Source organism: Nymphaea colorata, chromosome 1 (genome assembly GCF_008831285.2).
Source record: "Nymphaea colorata isolate Beijing-Zhang1983 chromosome 1, ASM883128v2, whole genome shotgun sequence".
Classification (NCBI taxonomy): Eukaryota; Viridiplantae; Streptophyta; class Magnoliopsida; order Nymphaeales; family Nymphaeaceae; genus Nymphaea; species Nymphaea colorata.
In genome coordinates, this window is record NC_045138.2 from 18,034,302 (window position 1) to 18,045,066 (window position 10,765).

The window sequence follows — 10,765 nt, forward strand, 5'->3', positions numbered from 1 at the left end:
GCTTATCACCTTGTTATCTCCTTACTTTATTTCTTCCGCTTTAATGATGGAAAGGTCGCCACATGACATGTTGGGAAGAAGACAAGCTTTGCTGCCGAAACTTTTGGCCAGTTGGCCCCCGTTGCTTTCGGACAAACTCAAGAATTTATTTGATTAAATCAACAATGAGACCCACTAACAAATTTTCAGAAAATTTAGTTTCCTTTCTTAAAAGGAGTAATATTTAAATAATTTCTCCTTTTCAAAGTGATGACAATAATCAATTTCATATTAACAGGGTAAGCCTAATATTTCACCAACATGAATATGAGAAACAGGGACACCGAAAGTATCCATGAATTGCTTACATACATCAAAATTAGATGTTATTTTTTCTCTTTTTCAGCTTGTGTACATAATTACACTACCTGACTGCGCACGCGGCAGTGGAGCTCCATAATCTCCGGGTGGTTTGGGTCCAAAGAGAGCGCTGCCCTGCAGTCACGGAGCGCCCCGGAGACGTCGCCGATGCTTTCATGGAAGTCGGCACGTAAGTGCAAGAGATGGAGATCAGCTTTGAATGCGATTGCCTTCGTCAACTCAGCAATCGCTTCCTTCTCTTCATGATTGTCCATTAACACTAAACAGAAAAGAGGGAAACGTGAGTTGACAGCAGGGCAAAGAGCCCACTAAACAAAAGAAACATTAAAATTAGTGAACAATGTCAAGGAACAAGTTCATAATGGTGCAAGTAACGGAATGATGCTTACAGAGCAGTACTGCAATGAAATGTGCATGCACAGAAAGATAAGCAGAGGTAACTCAACCAACAAACAAAACAAGCATTAAACTTAGTGAGCAATGTCAAAGAAGAACAAGTTCATAATGGTGCAAGTAATGCAATGATTAGCTTACAGAGCAGTACGGCAATCAAATGTGCATGTGGTACAAGCAATCAGGGAACTCAGAGCACGAGCGGGCTTTTCAACGATTAGGTCATATGCGTGACTTACTGATTTACAAGACATTAAATAATGCAGAATTGACAAAAATCGGTTATTAAATATCTAAGCTGTTTTCTTCCTTAGAATGCCTTGATTAGTTTTGCCAGTTGCACTGACAATCTGTATTTGGAAATACGAACACAGCAAAATATAGAAGAATTTCGAAATAAAAAGCCCAATACAACAACGAGGCAGAACTTATTTCCACCATTTAGGATTTGGATGAGGATATGGGGATAAATCCATATTTGCAGAGTAGCAACATAGTCTCTACACAAGGGGGGATACAGGACCCAGTCAATATGGAGAGTCCATGTGGACTTCTATCTTCCATGCAAACGTAACAAGCAAAAGCTGAATGCAACAAAGCATGGAAAACAATGGCAAAAGAACATTGTCAATAATAATTTGAGGAACATGTTTACTGGTCAGTGCTGACCGACCAACAACAATCGTCAACTTTGTGCAAACAATTAAGGCAGCATAAGAAAACAAATACTGTTCAAGATGTAACAGGCATTCCCATCTGGCATTTGAAAAACTAAAAAGACACAATTAGAATATGTCTACGTTTATCTATGCGTCTACAGGGCTAGAAAGAAATTTGAGAATGAAATCAACATTTATCATAATCTCAGCTAGTATCCTATGAAATGACAAGTGAATTTTTCATACCAGCAGCCCTATATCTGTATGGATATACAAGCAAAGGGTCCAACTGAGTAACCATTTTCAAGTCTTCTTTCGCCAGATCACGATCACAATACTCAGACCTTTTCTCATATGCTGAAGCATTGTTCTTAGCCTTCTCAATCAACTTCGTTATTTCCTCATATGCTGCTTCTCTGTTGTTCGTAAGGTAATGTACACGAGCAAGACCTTGGTGAGCTCGGCTATGGCGGATCTTGAGGGCGTTTATATAACAATCAGCAGCCATATCCAGCATTCCACAGTCCACGTATGCGCTGCCGAGATTGTTAAGGGCCTGATCATAGAAATCAAGAAAAGTAGAGCATATATCGTCAGGATATGCCAGCTCATAAAAATCTGGGTTCATATCATATCAACTAGTTACTTTCTGACAATGTGAACTGCATTGAAACAAGCACCATTAACTCCACATCATGTACGTTAGCCATCATCCTATGGAGAAAGTGAATTTTCCAACAAAGGGGAAAAACACTATTTTCTAACCAATTTGTTGTTTTATGCCCCAATTCACTTTTCCATCACCAAGCACGTGAAGTTCCATATGATGGATTCTCAAGAAAATGGTATCTTGAATAATCAGCCTTCCATGCTCAGGGACATGGGCACTTCAAGATGACCAGTATACCGAACATTTAAGTACGATCCTTTTCCAAATAAGATGAAAAGACACTCAACATTTACACCCTAGGAAAGTACCATGTTTCAGCATGTGAGCAGTGCCATCAAAATTAGTTGACCAAAACCCAACTGCAAGTTGGCCGTTATTTAATCATGAAAGCATTTATTCATTAAATTACTGTTAATCCATTAACAACATCCCACAGGAAATGAAAGAGGGTCCATGAGTTGGCATTTGCAAAAAAATTTAGCGCTAGGGTGTTCCCAAATGCATCTTTGATGATGAACATTTTGGAAGTTGGAGCTCAATTACCCAAACTTGGTGTAAGGATAGGAGTTGTTCAGCTGGCAATATACACGTTATATACATGCTTGCTATTATTAAGTAAAAAAGGAAAATATACTCATGGTTGATGATAGCGTAGCCAACATATCTTTGCTAGGATAAATATTGGTCATAGTTATCCTAGTGTCCTAGCCAGAGATAAATAAAAGTTACACTTGTTCATGTGTATGTGCATGTACTTATATTTTCACCCAACAACATAACAGATCAAATTACAAACCTGTCCTTTACGAAGCCTGTCCGAAGGGCACTTCAAAGCATCTTCAAGAAGAGATATAACTTTCATGGAATATGAAGGATCAGGACTAGAATCTGCCAAGGCATATGCCTTGAGAAAGAATGCTTCAAATGACCTCTGAAGATTAAGTGATTCCTCTGCCTTGCGAAGTCCTTCATCACAATGCCCTGTGTCATACAAAATCCAACCCTCATAAACAAGACGCTCAGGCTCAGTGCCTGCATGCTGACGTGCTAATTGGAGACTCCTCATAGCTGCTTCTGGACAGTTCAGTCTGATTTGGCAAAAATAAAAATTAATTCAACAGATGCATGACAACAGGACAACACATAATAAATTCAAAATGCAAATCATTGTAACAAAGAACAGAGTCAACAGACAATGAAAATGTACCTAAGCAGAAGCAAAGATTGTCTGAAATATAACACCCCTTTCACGGGATCAGATTCAAGCATCTGGTATATTAGAGACAAGGAACCAATATCATCAACCGAGGACCATCGTTCATAAAGTTGCAACCAACAATCAGCCATCGTCCAAGGCCTGACATGCTCTTGAACAAGGGTGTGCAGCTGGGAAGCTGCCACACGACCCTGAAACATCCTGTATTGGGGATTCAAAGTAAGAATTGCCTGAATATCTGACAGTGCAGATCTGTAATCCTCAATCAAGAGATAGAAGCAAAACCGAAGCTCCAAGCATTCCAAGGACAATTTGAATCCAAGAACGCGATTTATTTCCGTTAATGCCGCCTGCATGTTTTCTTCTCTCATGAGAATGGCAGCTCGATACATGTAAGGGTAAACAAGAGTCGGGTCCAATTCTGTCGCTTTTTCCAGATCCTGCCACCTTTTTTCACTATCACAGTATAGAGACCGTTCCTGATACATCCACCCCAGAGGGTTATGCGAATCAATTGCTGAGCTGATCTTCTCGTATGCTGAAACTTGATCTCCCCGTTTACAAGTGACTCTAGCCAAGCCAGCAATCGAATAAAGATGCCCCGCTTGGTAAGCAGCATCAAATAGCTGCCTCGATTTGTCATATTCTTTTCTTAACAGTCGCCTGCATGCAAGCTGATGAAGTGCCAATTGTTTCTGCCTAATATCGCTTGCACACTCCACTAGTCTTTCCAGGAAGCTAATTGTAAAATCTGAAGCTGGGTGGCTGTTCATTGCAACCTCACTAAGAAAACAGAAGAGAGAAAATGAGGCATGACCAACCATAAGTGCTCTTTGATGAGCATCGACATTACAAAAGATCCTAGTAACCTGTTCATCATTCAAGCAATCTGGAAGATCATGTAGAAACACTTGTAGACAGGAAGCAGCAGTTACTGGGGAGTTTTCATGCAAAGCATACTCCATAAGGTTAACTGCGTCCTGCCTGCTGCAAACCATAGCTGCAAGCTTCCGATCACAAACATCTTTAAGCTTTTCGCAACAAAATTTGTTTGCAAAGCTCAATATTTCAAGTATTGATTCTGCAGGCAAATCCTTCAACTCATTGGTCTGGCAAAATTCACTTATTTCCCTCATACTCAACGGAGAGATCCCATTCTCAGATAGATCAATTTCTTCCTGTAATGATTCCGTCAAACATCCATTGAGCATCGTCCGGAAAGGAATAGATAGAGCTGCCATCTTCTGGCGATCACACTTTACCTTATCATCTCCTATCTTGAATATCACATAATCAGAAAGGCCTATAGAGTTATAATCTTGGGTCTTTATGTCTTGAGAAGCCTGAGCCCCAAAATCAAGTTGCGAAGACGCAATGTCCAAATAACCAAACTCTTGAGTACATTTGCCACAAGAGGCAAGCAAATCGGCAATCAATTCTTCTCCTTGCTTTTCATATTTCAACCAAGCACCAAAAACCAGCCGCTCGTGTATGGTGCTGGCGTTCAGCCAAGCAGACCTGAGGCTTCGCCGAAGCAATTTCACCTCCCCAAGACCCCGAAACACATGAAACTGCAACAAGTAGAGGCTTGCCTTGTCATGGACGTCAGAATTCTCGAGCTCTTCGTGAATCTGAGCTAGGATCTCAACATAATCGAGTGGCTTAAAATGTGGAAGGATCGGTGGTTCTGCTACCTTGACGAGAGGTTCACTATGCCAACAACAACCACAAACATTAGCTTCAACCGAATGAGAAAACAGAACCCGAAAGAAGACCAAATAATGAATTACGAACTACTGACGGCAATTGCTCATAGAACCAGTTCAAAGGGTAGAGTCCGACCACAGAACTAAAAACAATGAAGCCAAACGTTTTCTAAATTGTAGAGAAGAAAGCCCCAGCTAAGGGGAAAACTCAGAAAGAAATTGCAACGGAAAAAAAGGAAAATGGGTTCAAATGTTACTTTCTGCACTAGGAATCGACCATTTTTTACACGAATTAGATGATCACAGTACCAAAATACATATCCCTTAACATGGGCGCAGAAGCCTACCAACAGGAACAACCAGAGCGACGGGAACGCAAACCCAATATTTCAGACAGAAGCCGCTCAAGTATGGTTATTGCTGTCAGATAGGATGCCCAGAAGAACCGAATGGACAAACGGAAGAGAGAGACAGAGAGAGAGCGAGAGAGAGAGAGAGAGAGAGAGAGAGAGAGAGAGAGAGAGAGAGAGAGAGAGAGAGAGAGCTTACTTGCAGGAGTACGAAGCGAGCTTGGCAAGCTCAACCTGAAGCCATGACTGAGGGTTAAGGGCATGCAGTTGGGTCTCCTTACACGAATCTGAAAAGAAGGGCTTTCTCATACCACCAAACAAGAAACCTCTTCTCTCTTCCCCAGGTCTTCAAAATCCTCCTCTCGATCCCACAGAGTTCGTCAAGAAGCACAGCAAAGCTACAACAAACCTCCCACTCTGAACCAAATATATCCAGAACCTTTGCACCACAAAAAAAGGGAGCTCAAAACACCCACAACCCCCACCAAAGCCTTAGAAACTTTGAAGCAGACAAAGGGGGAAAATCAGAGGAAAAGAAGAAAAATCCTCCTCTGATCTCCAAAACTATACCTCACACTCACACACTCACAGCAAGTACCAAAAGAACAAAAGAAAAGGGAAAAGAAAAAAACCCACTATTTTAATCCCAAAATAATCCTACCCAGCAGAAAAGGATTTAAAGAAAAGGGGGAGAACACACAAACTGCAGCCACAAAAGCAACAGAACTTATACCACTGTTGGGAAATGGAGCCACTAAACCAGAAAAACGAAAATAGGCCGCACAAAAAAGAAGAAGAAAAAGACCTTTACTCTGCTCAAACGACTCTCTTTCACAAGAGAGAGAGACTGCTAGTCAATTTTTTTTTTTCAACTACTGAGCTTTCCCAATGGTTCGCGCAGAGTGAATCAACGTGCCACCATGACTTTTTATTCCATTAAAAGAGAAGATAACAGCAATCTCTGACACCCTCACTATTGTAGGGGAAGGGAGGAAAAACCCATTTTGCATATGCCAAGGTTCAGAAAAATGTAATAGAAAAAAGAGAGCCCAACCATAAATAAGAAAGTAGTAGAACATTTCTTTCGCAGATTGTTGGCATTTAAGAGGATTGATCCGGTGGAGGCCGACCCTTCGCGGCAGTGGTGTGAGGACCATCCACCTTTTTAGTGGCGCGTATAAAGCCAGCTTGCTCTGCTCAAGATGAGGCCTTTTGGACCTCGGTCTGTCTGCCTCTGGTAACTCCCCACCATGCTTCAGTCAAATCATCGGCGCCCAGGAATCTAGAATTTGTTGTCAACTCGCTCTTTTTACAGATTGACTTGTCTTTGGTAACTGCAGTGTATCCTTTTTAGATATGGTCTTGAGATATTTTGGCAAAAAATACAACAGAAGGAAACTGGAGTTTTGTGGTAAGCATAAGTAAACTCCACAAGATATACACGCCGGACATGTATATAGAAAAAAAAAAACAGCAAGATTTAAGCGATATTTTCTCTTTTATCATTTACTTTATTCCTTCCCTATCCTTTTCATCCATTAAAATCCTTCCTTGATCGAATTCGAACGTCATCAATGCTCAACTCGTTTAGGTTGTCCAGTTCGTTTCTTAACTCGAACTCGACTTGTTTAATGAGTCGAGTTTAAGTTAAATTTATTGAGCAAATGTCATCAATGCTGAATTCGTTTAGGTTGTCGAGTTCATTTCTTAATTCGAACTCGACTTGTTTAATGAGTCGAGTTTGTTTAATGAGTCGAGTTCAAGTCAAATTTATTGAGCAAGTTCGAGTCCAGCTCGACTCTTTAAACATGCCTACTTCCATGTGGCGCTACAACTACCTTTGTTTTCATGGTAAACACTCCAACACTATTTGGCTTTGCTAGTAAACTTCTTTTAAAACTATGGTTGGATATCACGGTTCTTGTAATGGTTGCGAATTATTCAGCAACACAATATTGATATTGAAAAATAGTTGTCAATAAAAAATTGGGAATGAAAAAATCACTAGAAATCCTTTGGATGTTCATTTTTTTAATGAGTTGGGTGGATTGCGATTCATCGTTGTAAGTATCAGTTTCTAAGTTCATATAGAAACCTAAATGAAACGCTGCAACTAGCAATATTGACGTTTATTATTCAACAAAAATATTTATTTAAGACCAAGTTCAAATTAGATCGAATGTCATTTCTTGGGATGACATTGACATCCCTGTGGATGCCCAATGTTATCCTTCGTTAAGTATCCATTCCTTCCGAAGGTTGGCATAACAAACGGCTATTTAGATATTGGTTGAACAAGTATTAGACAAGGTCATGTATAACTTAGCAAACTGGCTTATCTTTGTTCTTTTTTATCGTTCTAATGCCTACCAGATAATAGTGAGGCTGAAGAAGAGGGGCGTCGGAGATTTGGTGGCTACAATTAATTATTAAATATTCATTTTTTAACTTGCGTAAATATATCTACTTTTACTTTTTTCTATATTCAAGAAAATTATTTTTTAATTAACATTAAAATTAACTTCTTTTTGGTTGTGTTTCTCTCATTTGATTGTTTTTTGGGTGAGTTTGAAAAGTATTTCATCTTGTCATTCGGCTAAAGCCGAAGCTTCCACTCTTCTCCCATCCCTATAAAGTATTAATGTCCAAAAATGAATCTGATCCGAATCCGTATCTGATTCGATTGGATGCCATTCATTAAATCTGAATCCGATTCGATTTTTTAATCGATTGTTTAAATTTTTTCATATTCGATTTTTTTGGATCGGATCGGTTATCAGATTCAAATCAAATATATTGACATTCCTAGGTTCGGTGAATGGTGGGCTATAAGCATATTCACTTTGGTACCCTATTCTATTTTATATGGCTTAAGCCCTACTAGACCTGACCAACTATGCACTGTTCATTAATCTATAACCCTTCTCCCTATTTGTCCCCTTAATTAGGGTTGGGCAGTTGGGCGGCTCGTGCCTCACTTTATTTTTTGGGTATGCTTTCTACTGTTTAAATGGTGTCGATGAGATACTCGACTCGATACCCTACCTAATTTATCATAAGCAGTTATAGTTGGTAACAACGCTGGGCTATTAGTATATTCATTTGATACTACATTCAAAATATAGCATCCCCAAAACTAGACCTGACCCACTATGTGCTGTTCCGAGGGAAGGGTGTTGATGAGTAGACATTTTTACGAAAGAGTACTAATGAGTAAATATATGTGTATGTGTGGACTTCTAAAAAAGTAAGTAAATGTCCATATTTTTTTGAGTTTTGGAGCCAACCTACCAGTTCTTCAAGAGAATGGTTTTTTTTATTTTCCGTGAGCACGTTGAAGAGATAGGAGCAGCGGTAAATTCAACTCTTTTCTAATGATAAAGACAGTAAAAAAAAACGCAGAAACAATTAACGAAGACATCGATGAGACTTGCAATATGCTCGCAAACACGTACTTCCTTTAAAAAAAAGTTGATTATAATTTTTTTAAAGAAATATTCTGAGGTTTGATTTCCCTACTTTTTTAGGGGACAAAATATTGCTGATCGGACTTACTAAGCGAAAACTATGCATTGTTATTATGCTCATTATCATGACTTAACATAGATCGATTGGGCAGCGGCTGGTTCGAGAGCAGTTGTTGGTTTGGTGCCCACAAACATCCAATTTCTACAAACGGTAGGAAGCAGGTATATCGCCCCGGCGAGGGGTTAACCAAACTTAGGATTTATTTTCCCAACGGTGAAGGCGAAGTTTCTCGGCTTGAGTGCAGTTTTCTTATGTCACAAGAAAAAAAAGAAATTTGAAGCCAGAAAAGGAAAACCCAGTCTCAAACTCTCCTACCAATAGGAGTAAAACCTTTACCTCAAAATAATACTTCTTCCTTTGGCATCCTCACATCATGCTAGCTAACTAGTTCTCCTAATGAGGGCAAAGCTTGAATATGGCTCAAAAGAGCAGAGATGATCATTAAATTCTGAATTGAGATATAAATTGCAATTTCCCAATTGCAATATTGCCATACAATAAGAAGTATCGCACATACTTCTAGAGATAGAAGTTTAGATTTTTTTTTTAATTGTCTTCAACTCATGCAAAAGTATTATGTGGAAAAATTTGGTTTTGGGTGGAAATTTTTGGCCAAGGAGCACTAATTCAAAAAGCTTTAAACCCAAAGAACAATTGAAGGCACCATATATATATATATATATATATATATATATATATATATATAAGTGAATAATCAATTGAGTGGCACTGACATATGAAAAAAGCAAATAGTCGGGGCAAGCCAACATATAAGTAAATGAATTTTATGGGACAGTGTGGGCACCTGCCTGCACAACCTTAAGAAGAAGCTGAATTTCTTTTAGTTTATTCATTTTTTCTGGATGATTTTATTTTTTAATTTTAATTTATTTTGTTTAGTTCTAACTGCTACATCCAAAATGCATGCATGGGCCCATTAAATTGAGTATTGCAACTTGCAAGTGGAATAGTTGGGAGAATTATTAGTTTTGGTGTGCCCAATAACTCTACCCACCGACAACCCCACTATCACTACCACCTCCCTCTCTCTCTCTCTACATAAAAAGTAGCTGGGGATGCTGCTAATGGGTCGAAATTATCTTATTAAGAACCTAAATTTGGGTCTGGTAAAAATTGATCGAAATAATATATGCATTTTGGACATGGTAGGAAATTTTTTAATTGAATCCAACGCAAATCTGAGATCCAACAAAGATCCAGCCTTTCTATACGTGTTGGTAGGCAGTCATTCTCCATTTCAAGTTATGGATGTCAACCTCATGTAACACCTCATTTTACTAAAAACAAGCTCTATACCCTAAGAAGCCATTTGACAATAATAAATTATTGTACTATCGTATGAATCTGCCTAAAAAATGGAGAAGATTCATATAACACTTGTTAGTTCTTTGAATTCACATATTTTTTAGGTTAGATTCATGGTATACTGTGACAGTGTTACTATAGCCAAATAATCTTTAAGGGGAAAAGAGGTTGGATGAGAGCTTTAGCTCTCTTGCTCGATGGTGGCTCTCCCATCCTCATAAAAAAACTAACAACATAGATATGTGGAAAAAGTAAAAATTTATATGGTTAAAAATAAGATGTTGTAAGTTTTAAAAATTGACACTCTTAGCTGCCTCAGCTCATAAAATTCAATTTATACATCATTTTTAATTTCCTTATATTGTTTTTCATTTTTGCATTTTCATATAATTCACATGTATCTATATGATTAGATTTATTAAGAACAGCTTAAAGCACTAGAAAACATGCCTAAGAGACACAATATGAAGGCCAGCTTTTCTTGTTAGGACTAAAGTTATTTGAAACCGCTAAACTTGTGTTTGTGTCAGAGTGTGTGCAAGGGGTAGGTCTACATA

At 38.7% G+C, this 10,765-nt stretch overlaps 1 protein-coding gene across 1 annotated transcript; it reads right to left on the reverse strand.

Annotated features, from left to right (window-relative positions):
- Nucleotides 1–247: 247 nt before the first annotated feature.
- Nucleotides 248–6,408, reverse strand: LOC116258262 (ETO1-like protein 1). The gene is made up of 5 exons (XM_031635367.2): nucleotides 5,554–6,408; nucleotides 3,290–5,008; nucleotides 2,879–3,170; nucleotides 1,659–1,968; nucleotides 248–619 (listed from the first exon to the last, which is right to left on the reverse strand). The coding sequence occupies exons 1-5, from the start codon at nucleotides 5,661–5,663 to the stop codon at nucleotides 399–401; spliced, it is 2,652 nt and encodes an 883-aa protein (XP_031491227.1). The 5' UTR covers nucleotides 5,664–6,408; the 3' UTR covers nucleotides 248–398.
- Nucleotides 6,409–10,765: the final 4,357 nt, after the last annotated feature.

Coding starts and splice junctions, on each gene's coding strand:
- LOC116258262 (XM_031635367.2), bottom strand. CDS start 5,663: ATGAGAAAGCCCTTCTTTTCAGATTCGTGTAAGGAGACCCAACTGCAT. Junction 1,969..2,878: donor ACAGGCTTCGTAAAGGACAG/GTTTGTAATTTG, acceptor TTCTATGATCAG/GCCCTTAACAATCTCGGCAG. Junction 620..1,658: donor ATACAGATATAGGGCTGCTG/GTATGAAAAATT, acceptor TTTTCTGTTTAG/TGTTAATGGACAATCATGAA.